The following is a 17,448-nucleotide window of genomic DNA, read 5'->3' as shown; positions in this document are numbered from 1 at the left end:
GTTAGATGCATTATCTGTCCTAGGGAGGACGTTAAGGATATGTGCTCCTATTCCTTAGATAGGTTTTGATGCGCTGAATGCCTGCATGTTTGTGCTATGCATGTTACAGGGCCAGAGTTAGGACACATACCACACTGGGCTACCTCTACATGGCTTATGTGACTACGCAAGAGACTTTATTCTTGTAACGAAGATCCCAGCTTTTAACTTAGCTGTAGGGACAGCATTTATTGCGGCATGATTTTTGTAAATAGATTCGCATGAGGATTTGCGTGAGTGTGCAGAAGTTCATTTTGCTGTTTTGCTTGTCACACCTCTTCCAGCACTTCCCCATTAAATCTACAAGTGTTTAAATGTCCTAGCTTGAGGTGATGAGCCTGGATTTTGTGTTTTTTTTAAATTGTGTTTCTACTGGAGCTGATGGTCTCATGGGCAGGACCAATGCTCTGTCATTGGGTCAATCAGGGAGTGCAGTGATCGGCCCAATGACAGAGCCATGGTCCTGCCCACAAGATCATCAGCTCCATTACAAAAACAAGTTGCTGTACTTCTTACCCATAGGATGAAGATTGGGGACACAGCAGCATGGGGAGGGGGGGGGGGAGAAGAGGATTGGGGGGCAGCACGACATGGAGCTAGGGGTAAGAGTAGGATGCAGGGGGACACAGGAGTTTGGGGTACAGAGGAGTACACTAAAGTTACAAGGGGGACACAGGGGCACACAAGAGGTGGATCCAGCAGAGGAAGAGATCGCACAGTGGGGAAGGCAGGAGGACAGACGGCACAGGAACTTGTGTGTTCATAGAAATTTAAGACATCCACTGAAAATAAGCCCTAGCACAACATTTGGAGCATAAATTAATATAATACATGGTCTAATTTTCAAGGAAACACGGTATCTGTAAATCTATACAGCTTTGGTCTAGGCTAGGGCTCAGTATAGTGCTGTTATTTCTTAGCATCCTTACCACATGCATAGTTGTGTATGCATGACAGATTGTCTCTTAGGCTTTGTTCACATCTAAAATCGAAATCGCTGATGGCAGCGAATTCCGATTATTATTATTTTTTTTTTGCACGTTTTATTCCCCTCCTGGTGCTTACCTGCGTGCTTTGATTTTGTGTAAAGCGTTTTTCGAAGCGCTTTTGCAAAGTGATTTGTTTTTTTCACTTCCTGACGCAAGTCAGGAAGTGAACTCTTTGACCCGGAAAAGAATACATACAATGTATTTATTCTTAAAGAGGAGCTGTTAGGTATAAGGTCTCAGAGAAAATAAACACATATAGCAGTAGCTAAATATTGGCTGTACTTACATTACATATGCATTTCACTGTCCACGTTTGGATTTCAAAGAATTTGTATATAGTATATGCAGAGATAGATGCTCCTGACAGCTCATGGCAGGCTCCATGTTTTTCTGTCAAATGTGTCGTCATGTCCTGCCTGCTTCCTGATCACAGAAAAGCTCCTACTGAATAACACAGTGTGCAGTGAATATTAATGAGCCATGTGGCTAGGAACAATAGCTGACTCCTGCAGTGTACTCTGCCCGGAGATTTATCAGTGCTATGCGCTGGACTGATTACAAGCTGCTGTAACGTCTCATTAGCAGCCGAGGGGAGGGCCCCAGAATGCTTTGCAGTATAGTATGCGGCTTGCGTCCTCTTGGGTCTAATTAGCTTTTCTGATAAGCACACATCAAAGGTAAGAGAGATTTTTATCTTCACTAATGCCTTTCTGGCTTCCTTCTAAACTGTTTAACACAGGAGAATAGAGGTTTAAATTAGCTTCTGCAGCCTGACAGTTACTCTTTAAAAGCGCTGGAGAAATTGCTATACTTTTTCAAGCGCTTTGCGATTTCCCTATACCTTCCATTGAGGAAAAACACTCAGAAAATGGTACAGGCAGCACTTTGCTGAGTGGATCGAAAACGAACCGCTCAGATGTGAACACTCTCATAGGGAATCATTGCACAAGCGCTTTTAGGGTGATTTCGAAAATCACAGCTTAAAAAAAAGGCGAAAACGCCCTAGGTGTGAACAAGCCCTTAAAGTCTGGTACACACTTTCAATTATAATTGGCCAATCGCCACCTCCATGTAGTATACATGGAGGTGATGGTCAGTGATTGGCCTATCATAACTGAAAGTGTGTACCAGGCTTAAGTTTGACCACCATGGTCCGAAAGCAACAATGGGTCAGGCCAAGAATCAGTGTTAGTCATTCATATTGAATAATATACAATCGCTCCTTTCAAACTCAAATGTGGTTACGCACTTATGGTTGTTCAAGTGTAGCACTAACAATCCAATCGGTAGACTGTTGTGACATTGTTGAAATCACAGACATCGCATATCGCCGGTTATCGCTCGTTTTACAACAAAGGTGATTGAGCGTGTGTACAGAGCTTTAGATAAGACTGAAAGTCCCGGGTGAAAATATAGTGTACCTATCCTAAGGCATTATTTCATCATCATCATCAGGGGTGTATCTGGGTAATACAGAGCTTATAGCAAACACTGAAATTGTACCCCCTTCCCCTCTGAAAACAGCATCCTTTTCTCGTGTGCGTGCGTTATGGTTGCCTGTGGGGTTTTTGGCTTTGGATATTGCTGAAGTTACTTTATTGGAAATATCTCTTCTTATTCCCTCTCGGTCCTATTTCCTAAGGCCCGGTTCACATTAGCGTTCCAGGTCCGGCTTCCCCGGACCCGGAACACTCCGTACACAGCGGATGGTGAATGGATACATTGTTAATCAATGTATCCATTCACACTCGTGCGACGTCCGGATCCAATCCGGGAACGCAGCTCCGGGACGATCCGGCTTTTTTCCAACAATGCTCCATTTTTCAGTCCGTCCCGGTGCGGCTGCGGACCCGGGCCGGATCCTGCCCCGAACATGCAGCCATACTATGCAATGAGAAACGGATGTTTCTCATCACACTGTCAATAGGACCGGAAGCTTCCAGCACCGGTCCTATGCCACTTGGGGAGCCCGGACTACACGCCGGTATCCCCCATGCTTGCGGTGCCTTTCCGGCACTACAATGTATCTAGTTCCGGCTACTTTATTGTAGCTGGAACGGATACATGCATCCGGCGCAACTTGTGGCCACCGCAGAGACCCGTACGGTCTCTTTGCAGCCCCCGGACACTTGCGGACTCGAACCGCAAGTGTGAATGGGGCCTAACACTTAGCGGATTGAGCCCTTCGTACATAAATTAAGTAGCCATGTTCCCTAGGTAACAGAATTAATCTGATCTGAGGCCTGAGTGACAGTAAGGCACGGGGCAGGCATGGCCCCCATGGTACGAGTCATGCCTGTACCCCTCTAGACACGCCTCTGATCATCATTCATGATAGATGGCTAAACAGGAAGTTAACACTATAGTCTTCCTTCCCCCCCACTGCAGGATGCTCCTGTTCACCACCTCATACACTCTCCCTGAACAGGCAGGTCAGCTGTAGCCAAGCATCTTGTCTTTTCAGCAATCATTCCAAAATCTATCATCTGGAATGTTCACCAACAATCATTCTTCTGTGCAACAGTAATCTGGTGTCTCTATGTGCCTTTGGTTTCTGCATGGGCCCTTTTACACTTAATGCGTTTATATGTGTGCTTTAGTATGCGTTGGCGCACTTTTTTCCATAGTAGTGAATTGTGAAAAAGATTTCAGTTAAAATGCGTAGAATGGGAACTGAGCCATAGGTAAACATTGGCATTACTTTGAAAATCAGTTTTCTTTCAGTTATAACGGAGAACAAATGATTAAAGGGAACCTAAACTGTGAAGGATATGGATTTTTCCATTTAAATTAATACCAGGTACCTGACTCTCCTGCTGATCCTGTGTCTCAAATACTTTTAGCCAAAGCCCCTCAACAAGCATGCAGATCAGGTGCTCTGACCGAAGTCAGACTGTATTAGCTGCATGCTTGTTTCAGGTGTGTGATTCAGCCACTACTGCAGCCAAAGAGATCAGCAAGACTGCCAGGCAACTGGTATTGTCCATATCCCTCTCTGTTAAGGTTCCCTTGAAATGTAAAGGGGCCCTTACCACTCCCGCTTTCCTGTAATAGGTCACAGAGTTTATATTTATGCCCAGTACCTACCACTGTGGCAGTTGAGCCAACTTTCCACCCAAGATGTTGCATTCAACAGTTCTGAACTGAAGTTTCCTGCAGCTGAACAACACCTGATCTTTAATGTTTGTGTGTAAACTTTTACTTGGTTACACCAACCTGTTCAATGTAAGAATTGCTCCCTGAGAAAACATCTGTCCATGTAACAAGGAATAAAGATTGCCGTGTGTGAAGTCAATCGAGACAATCGCCAACCATTCACCACTCCCAACTTCTTTCTCGGCATGGAAACAAAGTCTGAGGTATTTCCTGCTCACATCAGATTACAGAAGAGAAGGTAGAGAGTCTGGGATCAGTTGATTATTCTGTGCTGTGCCACAAGATTGGTTAAAGCCCATACATACTTGCATATCAAATTCAATAAAATGTTTGCAGAAGCTCCCCTCTTCCATATGTTGCTCCACCAGAGGCAGCCTTAGGCCCCTTTTACACTTAATCTGTTGGTATGCGTTAGTGTGCGTTAGTACGCGTTGGTGCGCGTTTTTTCCATAGCAGTGCATTGGGAAGAAGATTTCAGTTAAGTGTGAAAGGTGCCATAGGAAAACATGTGCATTACTTTGAAAATCAGTTTTCTTTCCGTTTTAACTGAGAGCAACTGTTTAAGTGTAAAAGGGCCCTAAGATTATGCGGGGCTTGGGGTGAGTGTCGTATACGGGTCTAGAGCCATGTGTAGGCCATATACTGTACCACCACGTTCACAGGCTGTTTGCCTCTAATGCAGTACGCCTTATTATTGTTTAAAAACAATTAAGTTTGTTAGTGTAAGAGGTCTAATGCAAGTTTTATATCAACATAGCACTATTTCTGACCACAAGAGCAAGGAGTGCTTGTCCCCCCTGTGAGTCTCTTGTCTACCTGTGTCCCCTCTGATACCCCTGTGCCACCTCTTCTCCCCCCCCCGTGCATCTCTTATCTGTGTCCCCTCTGATACCCCTGTGCCACCTCTTCTCCCCCCCCCCCCCCCCGTGCATCTCTTATCTATCTGTGTCCCCTCTGTTACCCTTGTGCCACCTCTTTTCTCCCCTGTGCATCTCTTGTCTATCTGTTTCCCATGCTACCCTTCTGCCACTTCTTGTCCCCCCTGTGCATCTCTTGTCCACGTGTGTCCCCTCTGTTACCCCGGTGCCACCACTTGCCCCCCCCTGTGCATCTCTTGTCTACCTGTGTCCCCTTTGTGCATCTCTTGTCTACCTGTGTCTCCTCTGTTACCCCGGTGCCACCACTTGCCCCCCCTGTGCATCTCTTGTCTATCTGTGTCCCCTCTGTTACCCCTGTGCCACCTCTTGTCCCCGCTGTGCATCTCTTGTCTACCTGTGTCTCCTCTGTTACCCCTGTGCCACCACTTGTGTTACCTACTTAGGAATTCCCCATCTCTACCCATTGTATTAGCTCTTCATTAGTGTTATACAGGTACTGTAATAATCACATCTATATGTGCTTTAAATAGTGATCATCATTAAACTGTCCCCCTTCCTTGTTTTCCCCTGTGACGCTGAAGCTGAGCAGTCCTTGGCAGGATTAATGTTCTATAATTATTATGTATAAGAATACTTGAGGTGGGCCAATGTAAAACTCACACTGGGGCCTTATAGCTCCGTAGCTATGCCACTGCCCACTCACCATGGTTTCCTGTAGGCCACTTGCCAGCATACCTACTGTTTCCAATATGAGAATAGTGGACTAGTCATGGGGGAGGGGTTATAGGGGAGAGCTAGTGCCAGCCGGCCATGTGCGGTCCATCCAGAGCTCATGTATGGAGGAAGGCTTGGGAAGGAGCAGTTCTCCACCTAATTCATGAATAAATCCAGGAACATCAGACACAGCAATGACACAGTCCGGGTTGCTGAACTAGTATACACTGGCCTCAATTCACGAAGCTTTATCAAACACTTTATCAAACGTTTGATCATTTTCCTCATGGGTAAAATCTAATTTTGAATTCACTAAGGTGTTATAGATTTATTGATCATTTCATCGATAAAACATTCGATAAATCTATAACACCTTAGTGAATTCAAAATTAGATTTTACCCATGAGGAAAATTATCAAACGTTTGATAAAGTGTTTGGTAAAGCTCCGTAAATTGAGGCCACTGGCTTAAACAGAGAGAGGTTTTGTTTGTTTTTAAAAGTGGATTAACAGATTACACATCCATATAGGCCATCTCCTATGAAAACATATTGAGGCGGTGATGAGAACTGATAAAAAGGTGAAAATATTTGTATATTACTTCACCAGCTTGTACCACAATTATGAAAGATGACCCCAAAAAAAAAACAAGCCAAAAATGTATTTTACACAAGTATTTAAAGGATACCAGAGCGCACCCGCGGCCAGGAGCAGTACGCGCATGAAGCAGTCGTGCCTGCGCCCTAATGCTGACTCTGGCGACCCGAAAGGAGCTACCAGGGGGGCTTTTAAGTAGGATCAGAGGGGCAGAGTGGAGAACGGGGGGAGCGGTGAGCATCAGGACAGCTGCTAGCACATCCCTGCTCCCCGTTTCTCCTACTTCATTCGGCTCTGGTATCATTTTAACCAATTATGAGCCTGAGCTGGACACATTTGTAGCCTGTGCATGGTGTACTCATCAAAACAGACTGATATTAAAAAACACCATTGTAGACAAGAGAATAACTGAACCAGTTAATCTCCTTAGACCACATCCCTGCTTTATGTCATTAATCATATCATTAGTGCTTTTATTATGTAGACTGATTCTTTTGAGGAAACCTACATCTTAATGTTTGTGCTTAAAAGTGAGCCAAAGTTAAAAAAAGAACACAGACTCCTGTACTTCCTCCTGTCAGTCTCTGGAAGGCTGATGCAATGGAATTTAACTGAGGTCCAACATAAGTCAGTCAATGAATTTCTATCCTAACAAAGTTCCCAAGGACTATCCCTAGGAAGCTATTGTTTACACTTTATAATCTTCACTATGTCAACCTCTTCCAGTACAAAGTCCATTTCAGATGTGGAAGATCTAACCGAGACTTGTTCTGAGGTTTCATGTTGTAAACTTGCTGCAACATGGCCAGATCAAGATTATCCAGCACTAGAGGTGAAGATTCCAAAGGGTGCCCAAATGTGTATAGGTAGCCAGATGAGCCCCCAGTATTAAGTAAGTCTTCACCCCCAGCAGGGACTTTTTTTGGGCAGTGCTAACACCTTGGGGCGCAGACTGGCAAGTATGAAAAGGGGAGCAGAAGGACATAACCGCTAGGGAGCTGGTGACGCGCGGTGCAGCCAAATGGAAGAAGAAAGATTACAAGCTCAATCACCTTCTTTGACTCCACCTGGGCTGCCTGCGTCCGACGTCCAGTCACCATCAGATCACCACCACATGATGACACCTAATGTCCTATAGCGGTACTGCAGGCAGTCCCTGCTCCCTACTGGATGAGCGGTTAGTCACTAGTAAGTAGGCAGATCTACCTGTGGCTGTGTGATTGTCCGTAAAGAGTAAGGGTTCGCGAGTCCACGGGGTGGGGGTGCAATTTTACACCCTCCCCCTGGGGGCAATTTAGCCCGCATTTAAACATATTGCACTATTAAGGCTAGCGTTCTTTTGTCTCCCGTGTCTTTTTCTCCAGGGTGTCAAGAAACCCCCACCACTTCACATATTCAGCAAGAAGACCTTGAGCATGACTCACTAACACTACCACTTCCTATAGAGCATGCCCTAGTGGCTGCAGCTCTGCCGCTTTGAGTCCGCCAGCAGAAAAGTGCAATATAAACGTTCGGTGTCTTGTCTATTAGGCAAGCAGCCCCCACTCCCCAGTATAGATAGCCAGATGTGCTGTGCCCCCAGTATTAGGCAGGCAGCCCCCTCCGCACTTTAGTCAGCTCTGAACCCAGAGGCTGGTGCCTTCCCTGCGCTTTGTGTCCTATGGGAGAAAAGCGCTTTACAAATGTTATTGTATTGTATTCCCAGAACACAAAATTTACCATACATCACAGCAGATAAGCTGACTTTTTTATATCCAAATCTTGGCTGTAAAATGTGTGTGTGCACGCGCGAGAGAGGGGGGGGGGGTTTGAATTACCAAGATCTGGGCCCCCCTATGCAAAGCGCGCATTGTAATGTGCTGCAGGATGCAGTTCAGCACGTCCTCGCTTCAGCTGGAATTTACCCGGCAACTTCTGAACTGGCCACTAGAGCTGCCAGAAGAATTTCTTCCTCTACACAGTCATCACCTAGCCCCACCCACCTCCTCCCTCTGCTCCCTCCTGTGGGCAGGGACAGCTCACAGGAAAAGGCTGGCTTATACCTCAAGCTCCTCCCTGACCTCTTCCTATGGGTGATGCTAGGATAGTGGGAGGAATTTAGACAGCTCAAACACTACTAATCGGTCCATGACAGCATAGGAAGTCAACATTGCAAACCCAGCCATACAGCTAATAAAAAAAATGCATAGTACAAAGATGAAAAAGTATTTTTTTTCCATGGTGTCAGATGTGTTTTCAGTTCTTCAATGACAACAACCTGTTTGTGCATGGCTTTTCTGCAGTCTCTTTGCTCCTGAATGGACATGGTCAATGAGATGACAATAATTCCAGCTTGCATGCAAATTGTATGCACCCAGGAGGAGTGCCAGTACAGATCAGTAGGTAGTGCATTAACTAGTTCAATTCAAAGTTGCAAACAGTTTGCATTGAACTTCCATGCAAGTCAACAATTTCCCCATCTCACTGACCATCTATACTCCCGCAAAGCAGACTGATGTAGGCCCCTTTTACACTAGCGCACTGCTTTGCCCCTCATCACGCTTCCCCACCGCAAGGGCCATGCAAGTCTAAGTATCCAAACCGCCGCAATGTCGAGGCAAAGGCTGCAGAGCGTTGCTGCATGATTAGTGCCTACCACACGGATCATGCAGCAATGCAAGTCAATGGGCAATGAAAACTGTCCAGTGACAGTGTTGCTGCCAAGGAAAAACACCAAAAACTTTCAAATAACAAATTATGCCAATAGGTTAATTACATGTTGCATCCCCTAGATATATGGAGAGATGTTACAACAACAGAATGACTTGTGTGACACGGCCTTCATTTTTTATTTTTTAATCTAATTAGAAAATTGTTTCTTAGGTTTTAGGAAACTAACAACTATCATTTACCATCATTTTACTGTGGAATTTTAAAATGTCCCTTCTCACTTACCAGCATGTGAAAGTGTTCTAAACAACATTGTCAAAGAAAACAGATAGAGCAAACTTTACAAGACTATCACTAAACTTAAGAAGTTGAAATAAAAAACCCAGCCTCCTTCATAAAATGTACCAATAGTACCACTGCAAGCAGTCTATCAATAAATTCACAGGCAGCGCCATCTACTGGTGAATGTGAGCTGATGGCATGTTCCTGTAGTCTATCAAACAACAGGTCTGGTTGTAAAGCTTAGCCAAACCTATGGCAATGCAACCAACTGCATGCATGCTGATGCAATTCTACATCTTGAAGCAGAAGTGTTTAATGTTAAACAGAAGTGTTTAACTACACAGTCACTCGCCGATGCCCTGGCTGCGCACATCCTCATTCACGCTCCAGTAGCCATACGCGTACTGCACAGGCGCAGTAGAGATGTTCTCGTACTGCGCCTTTGCAGGGCGCTCCTGGCTACAGGAACGCGTACTAGGATACGCACAGCCAGGACACAATGGAGGTAGACTTACAGCTTGACTGCCATTGCTAGAAAAAAATGAGAGCCACGGCGGGGGAACCGAGGAACGGTCCAGGACGGCAAGGGCACTGGTCGGCTGCAGGGGGCTGGCAGAAGCCCCAGGTAAGTGAAACGCTTATTTTTTTTTCTGTTTTTATAGTTCTGCTTTAACTACAAGAAGATTCAGTTTCTTACATTGAATGCCCTTCCTTTCGGCCTTCTTGCCATATAATTACACTGCAGTTCAAATAAACTACTGAAACCCGAGGTCTTGGCTCAAGTTTCTGATTCCCACATGATCCCTCCTCACTCTTCCCCTTCTGATGAACAATGCGGTCTAGGTGGAGAGCAGACAGCATGAGTCATCAGAAGGTAGGGGTAAGAATTGATGATGTAGGAGTCACTAAGAAGCTTGAGTGACCTGAAGGATTTTTATTGCTGCTTTTTTGTGTTAAGGCTGCAATCCAAAAAAAGATTATTTGTTACGGCTTTCATTATTTCTGGAAAGAATTATGAATGTCTTCTCCACTGTTAATCCTGATGCTAACATTCTGAAAGGCCTTACATTTGGCATGCAATGGATTTCCCGGTGAAATAGGTTATTCCCTCAGATGCTGCTGTTTACCTACAGATATTATCAACAGATCTGTACCAAGTAACATAATAAAAGCTATAGAAAACGTCAATATCACACCTCTCTCATTTGCAAACCCTCTCCTAAATAAAGGATCGGTCTCCAACATAAAAAAAAAAGTTCAACCAATTAAATGATTTACCTTTGTTGAAAGTAGCCTTAATTTTTATTAGCTTTTCATTAGATTCTATGTTTTTCTTGAAACCAAGGCCTAATTAGAGGTCATCAGTGTGATGCAAATTATCCAAGTGGATGTGAGCTTTGACTTGGGCCAATCTAATGGCAGCAACTGCATTAAAATCGCTCCAGTTCCTAGTCGCATACAGATCGCAACACATTTTGCATCAACTTGGTAAATTAGAACATCATTGATTGTCACTACACTGAATCCATTACAAGTGTCTAATGTTGTATGATGGACTTTCCAGTAGCTGCAGGAAGTACCTTATACCTGGTCTGGGATACCTATAACAACTCAGGTTCTAAGTATGACTCAATTCCAGTTTCCTGTAGCTGGTCTTTGGAGCATCTTCCCTAAAATTAATTTCTAGATTCCAGTCTGAGCGTTGTCTGAATTTTGGTAAAACCATGAATAATAAAAAAAAAATGGTACCCCTTTTTAATTTTTTTTCTAACTCTAAATATTTCTAATTTACCCTATGTGGAGAGGGCAAAAAAAAGAGGCCATAACACTTTTTGCTGCTGAAATATAATATGATTATTTGTTATGTTTTACTGCTAACAGATTCAGCTATATACAGGTAATCTTTAGCTACCAAGTATGGCTCGATTTACTTGCTATGCCCAATACAGCTGTAGCCTTGTATATTGGACAGCAGAGAGTAGGGGAATGGCTAGCGGACTACTTTTCTGCAAGGATGTTACAGGCCTGAAAAGTCCGACAAGACAGTTATCCTTGTGGAGCAATCACTGCACCAGCCATCACCGCTGCAAAGCATTATGGACCTAATGGAAGCCTGTTAATTGTCATCTACATTTTAAATACCAGCTGGGACTGACTAGAAGTGCACTTCTCCCATACATAAACTTTATACTGAGCACCTCAAAGGGGTTTTCACTGGTAAAAACTGTACGAGCTGGGGTTCCATGGACTACTGTGGAGGTTCCATAATCATTCGAGTAACCTTCCGTATAAATGGAAAAATATATTTTAAAAAAAATGTAAACAATTTTAAGCTCACCTTGGGAAGTTTCTTGGGCCAAGACACAACAGGTACTCCAGAAATGGCCAGATTCTGGTCATCATCTGCGTGTTCCTTGAGTACAGTCTGTGCAATGGAAAGTTTTGTTAACTTCCAGCATCATAGTAGACATATTGCATATGCATTACTCTACATCTTATCTAGAAAAATTACAAAGACAACAAAACTACTGCAGTGTTACTGCCAAATATAAGAGATATCAAAAACAAACTGTTAGGAACTAAGAATTTAAAGGGAAAAAAAAGCAAAATTCTTTATCTCTGCTGATTGCACAGTTATTCTGCACAAAGTTGTGCCATGACATAGAATGTAGACCTTCTCACTAAACGTTACATTACAAATTCAAAGTACATATAACAAATATATTAACGCCCAAATTGTTCCTTGATCAGTATAGCAGTAAGGCATGGCTACAGCTTGCCAGACTGGTAGGGTATCCATGAAGTACGGATACGCTGTACCACTCTGGAGGGCCATCGCAGTATTTGCTTCACTTGGCGTTGTAGAGGACGAATGCCAACACTTTTGCGTCTCAAAAAAAAAAAAAAAAAAACTTGTGCAGGTTGGGATTGTACATTATTGAAATGCATTGGACAAACCAGGAAACCCTGAAGACAGAAGTGTGAAAGGGCCCATAGGAAAGCATGAGTGATCTATATGTCCGATGCTGGCATAAGCTCAGGGCAACAGTCCAGCCATAGAGTTAAAATAAACAGAGCTGAATGTTATATAACACCCTACCTACTGCTAACATACACTTCCTTTTCACAGTAGCCTTTATACCTTGTATACTAGGTCTATTGTCTGTGCCAGTGCACCCATGGTTCTCCCATCAAGCACCCCCGAGACACACACACACACACACACACACACACACACACACACACTATAGAGGTGGTGGTGTACCGTATACACAGTATACTGGCATCTGTGAAAAACGTTCTACAGGATCTTCTCAAAAAATTAGCATATTGTGATAAAGTTCATGATTTTCTGTAATGTACTGATAAACATTAGGCTTTCATATATTTTAGATTCAAATACACACAACTGAAGTAGTTCAAGCCTTTTATTGTTTTAAAATTGATGATTTTGGCATACAGCTCATGAAAACCCAAATTTCCTATCTCAAAAAATTAGCATACGGTATTTCATCCGACCAATAAAAGGAAAGTGTTTTTAAAACAAAAAAAGTCAACCTTAAAATAATTATGTTCAGTTATGCACTGAATACTTGGTCGGGAATACTTTTGCAGAAATGACTGCTTCAATGCGGCTTGGCATGGTGGCAATCAGCCTGTGGCATTGCTCAGGTGTTATGGAGGCCCAGGATGCTTCGATAGCGGCCTTAGGCCCGGTTCACATTAGCGGTGGCCGTCCGGAATCGCCGTGCCGGAGCCGCACCGCTTGCAGAACGGACGGAACGGACGCACGGCATAGCAATGAAAGCCTATGCGTCCGTTCACATGCGTCCGTTCTGCCGGACCGGAGCCGGACCGGATCCGGGCCGGATCCGGACTCCGGCCTCCGTTCCAACATGCGCTATTTTTTGATCCGGCTCCTCCGGCAGCCGTATCCGGGGCGGAGCCGGACTGCACCATCCGGCCAATACAAACCAATGGGAACCGGAGAGCGCACAACACACTGGCTGAGAAATCCGGATGTTCTACCCCACTTCCTATGCGGATTGTTGCGGCGATATTGGATGGGGACACATGGGCAAGCATTTTGGAGTGGAGCAGCACAGCTGGATCCGGATCCGGAGATGTTGGCAGCATGTCGCAGGTGGAGGTGAGTGCTAAACAGCAGAGGGCCTGATTCCACAGGTCCCCCTTCTGCTGACCTCCCAGACCCCAACTTTTTTTTGTTTTTTACGTTACTTTTGCCAAACGGATCCGGATCGCATCCTGATGAACACCTGATGCAACCTGACCGGATCCGGATCAGAACCGTACGGTTCCGATCCGGATCCGGTCAGGTCATCCGGTCCGTTTGGCAAACAACCACAAGTGTGAACCGGGCCTAAAGCTCATCCAGAGTGTTCGGTCTTGCGTCTCAACTTTTTCTTCACAATATCCCACAGATTCTCTATGCGGTTCAGGTCAGAAGAGTTGGCAGGCCAATTGAGCACAGTAATACCATGGTCAGTAAACCATTTACCAGTGGTTTTGGCACCGTGAGCAGGTGCCAGGTTATGCTGAAAAATGAAATCATCTCCATAAAGCTTTTCAGCAGATGGAAGCATGAACCCACTTTTGAACTAGAAACAGTGGCAGAAGCGCCTGACCTGGGCTACAGAGAAGCAGCACTGGACTGTTGCTTAGTGGTCCAAAGTACTTTTTTCGGATGAAAGCAACTTTTACATGTTATTCAGAAATCAAGGTGCCAGAGCCTGGAGGAAGACTGGGGAGAGGGAAATGCCAAAATGCCTGAAGTCCAGTGTCAAGTACCCACAGTCAGTGATGGTCTGGGGTGCCATGTCAGCTGCTGGTGTTGGTCCACTGTGTTTTATCAAGGGCAGGGTCAATGTAGCTAGCCATCAGGAGATTTTGGAGCACTTCATGCTTCCATCTGCTGAAAAGCTTTATGGAGATGAAGATTTCATTTTTCAGCATGACCTGGCACCTGCTCACAGTGCCAAAACCACTCGTAAATGGTTTACTGACCATGGTATTACTGTGCTCAATTGGCCTGCCAACTCTCCTGACCTGAACCCCATAGAGAATCTGTGGGATATTGTGAAGAGAAAGTTGAGAGACGCAAGACCCAACACTCTGGATGAGCTTATGGCCGCTATCTATTTGAAGGTTGACTTTTTTTGTTTTAAAAACACTTTTCTTTCATTGGTCGGATGAAATATGCTAATTTTTTGAGATAGGAAATTTGGGTTTTCATGAGCTGTATGCCAAAATCATCAATATTAAAACAATAAAAGGCTTGAACTACTTCAGTTGTGTGTATTTGAATCTAAAATATATGAAAGTCTAATGTTTATCAGTACATTACAGAAAATAATGAACTTTATCACAATATGCTAATTTTTTTAGAAGATCCTGTAGATCCATTCAGGGACAACACTAGCAGCACACTGTAGTTACAATAATAAGTGGTAAGCAATTGTAAGCTCATGTCATATCTATGAGTACCCATTTTCTGTAATACTAGATGTATCCATACTCCTTTTTGAATATACATATTAGTAAATTTGTATTAATTACGTTTAGACACGTTTAGTGCATTGCACATCTATACTCTTTGCTAGAAATATGTCAGATTCCTGGCTGGCATGCTTGCTTAAGCTAGCAATTAACCGTACAATCTCACCGCCAATCAATTGATTCCAAACGCCGCAGCCATTCAGATTAATGGAATCGATCAGTTTTTGGGATTGATCCCATTAATCGGATCGGATTGCTGGAATTCGGCCACTAATGTGCGCAGCCGATCGTTTCCAATTGATTACTGTGGCAACTGGAAACAATCAATTGGCTGCGGAATTGTACTGTTAATAGGCACCTTTAGTTACTTGCAGATTAAGAATTGCTTTCCCAGCCCAGAACAGATCACCTAATCCCACCCACCAATTCTCCCTGCTGGGAAAGATCAACTATTTGGCCAACACTGCAGCTACAGTTCCTCCCTGCTCAGTCTGGAAAAAAACAGCTCATCCCCAGTGTAAAGAAAGAAGGTAATAAGTGTTCTTAGGTTATATGTACTCACAGGGAGGGTTGCTGCTGACTCCTCCTTTTTGCCCAGTAATATTGCACTCTGTACTTTTGACTGGAAGAGAAGCTGCAGGAAGCAGCCAGTGAGATACATTTAGGATCAGTTCACACTTCTGTTAGAAAACAGTCCGTTTGAGGAACGAACGGATACTGTCCTAATGGAACGGATGCAAACGGATCCAATGTTAACTAATGGAACCCTTCACATATGTCCGCTCAAACGGATCCATTCCGTACGTTCCGCTGAACGGACCGCAAGTTTGCTGCAGCACCAATTTTTCCAGACTGCTGAGTCCAGCGGACCAGGAACTGAAGATTAAAGGGATACTGTAGTGGGGTCGGGGGAAAATTAGTTGAAGTTACCCGGGGCTTCTAATGGTCCCCCGCAGACATCCTGTGCCCGCGCAGCCACTCACCGATGCTCCGGCCCCGCCTCCGGGTCACTTCTGGAATTTCAGACTTTAAAGTCTGAAAACCACTGCACCTGCGTTGCCGTGTCCTCGCTCCCGCTGATGGCACCAGGAACGTACTGCGCAGGCCCAGTATGGTCTGTGACAGCGCGGTACACTCCTGGTGCCATCAGCGGGAGTGAGGACACGGCAATGCAGGCGCAGTGGTTTGCAGACTTTAAAGTCTGAAATTCCAGAAGTGAACCGGAGGCGGGGCCGGAGCATCGGCGAGAGGCTGCGCGGGCGCAGGATGTCTGCGGGGGACCATTAGAAGCCCTGGGTAACTTCAGCTCATTTTCCCCCGACCCCTTACAGTATCCCTTTAAGCACTGCATTTGGGGGCAATGGGAGAACTAGTGCAGAAACAGACCATTAAAGAGACACTGAAGCAGAAAAAAAAAATATAATAAATTGGTTGTGTACTATGAATAATTACTAGAAGTTTAGCAGCAAAGAAAATATTCTCATATTTTTATTTTCAGGTATATAGTGTTTTTTCTAACATTGCATCATTCTATAATATGTGCAGATTACATAACACTCAGCATTCAAAATTATTCTTTCAGAGCAGTCTGTGAACTAATGAACTCTCCTCTGGAAGAGAAAAAGTAAATAGTTCAATAACACTTGAGATAATAAAAGTCAGATAACAGCCCTCTCCAAGACTTTGAAAGTCGCAGAGCTTAATTGCTTTTTTGCATAGAGATAACAACTGGAGTTTCTTAACTCTTCCTGTACTGGAAACAATTAGACTGATGTATCTGATCTTAATGTTTTATTTCTTAGCTGTACTACACATACAAATCATAATATCATAATTTTTTTTCCGCTTCAGTGTCTCTTTAAGGGGCAAAATCCACTGGGGGGTGGGGGTCTAGGGGATGTGGGGAGGCGAACCGGGCTGTACCTGAGAGGGCGGGAGGGGGAGGGAGGGTGCAGCAGCCGGGTGGGCGGGTGAGGGAGGGTTAAACTTACCCAGGCTTCCGTCTTTCTTCCAGTCTTCAGTTTTCTTCCGCCTCAGTTGCGCCCCACCTCATGTCATGTGACTAAAACAAGCTTCCTCCTTCCATGTTGAAGGAGGAAGCGTAGTCAAGTGACGCGAGGTGGGACGCAATTGAGGCAGAAGAAACTGAAGCCTGGAAGAAACTACCCGGCAGCAACTGAAGATGGAAGCCTGAGTAAGTTTTAACCCTCCCTCAACCGCCCAGGTGCTGCACCCTCCCTCACCCACTCGCAACAAGGAGGTGCAATGGAATAAAAATGGATCCATTTGCCAGTGTGACCAAGCCTTACAGATCTGTTGAAGCGGAAACCGGATACGCTTCACCGGATCGATTTGGCTGAAAATGCCAATGTGAACTGAGCCTTAGTATATTTATTGTAAAAAAAATGTATGTTGCTAATTAGGCAGGGAACACACTTGACTGTTTTTGTGCGCGTTTTCTGCACAGAAAAACGGAGAACTCGTGTTAATCAATGGGCTAGTTCACACGTCATATATGTTTTTCACACGCAGAAAAAATAAATGACATTCTGCATCAAGAATCTGCACGTCAGTTTTCTCTATCAATTACATTAGCTGCTGTGAAAAAACGTGTGCGTTTTCCTGCAT

The 17,448-nt window shown here is 44.4% G+C and overlaps 1 protein-coding gene across 6 annotated transcripts in view; it reads right to left on the bottom strand.

Annotated features, from left to right (window-relative positions):
• KDM2B (lysine demethylase 2B) overlaps nt 1-17,448 on the bottom strand; it is a 186,526-nt gene that overhangs the window by 56,025 nt on the left and 113,053 nt on the right. For 5 of the 6 annotated variants that reach the window (XM_068245065.1, XM_068245075.1, XM_068245084.1 and 2 more), the window contains one exon: nt 11,642-11,728. The exons of the other annotated variant lie outside the window; for it this stretch is intronic. In XM_068245065.1, coding sequence (XP_068101166.1) covers nt 11,642-11,728 — 87 coding nt within the window. The remainder of the gene's footprint in view (nt 1-11,641; nt 11,729-17,448) is intronic. 6 annotated transcript variants of the gene reach the window in all.

Source organism: Hyperolius riggenbachi, chromosome 1 (genome assembly GCF_040937935.1).
Source record: "Hyperolius riggenbachi isolate aHypRig1 chromosome 1, aHypRig1.pri, whole genome shotgun sequence".
In the NCBI taxonomy this organism is placed as follows: domain Eukaryota; kingdom Metazoa; phylum Chordata; class Amphibia; order Anura; family Hyperoliidae; genus Hyperolius; species Hyperolius riggenbachi.
Note: the sequence above shows the minus strand (reverse complement) of the source record. Positions and strands in the feature narration are given on the sequence as shown.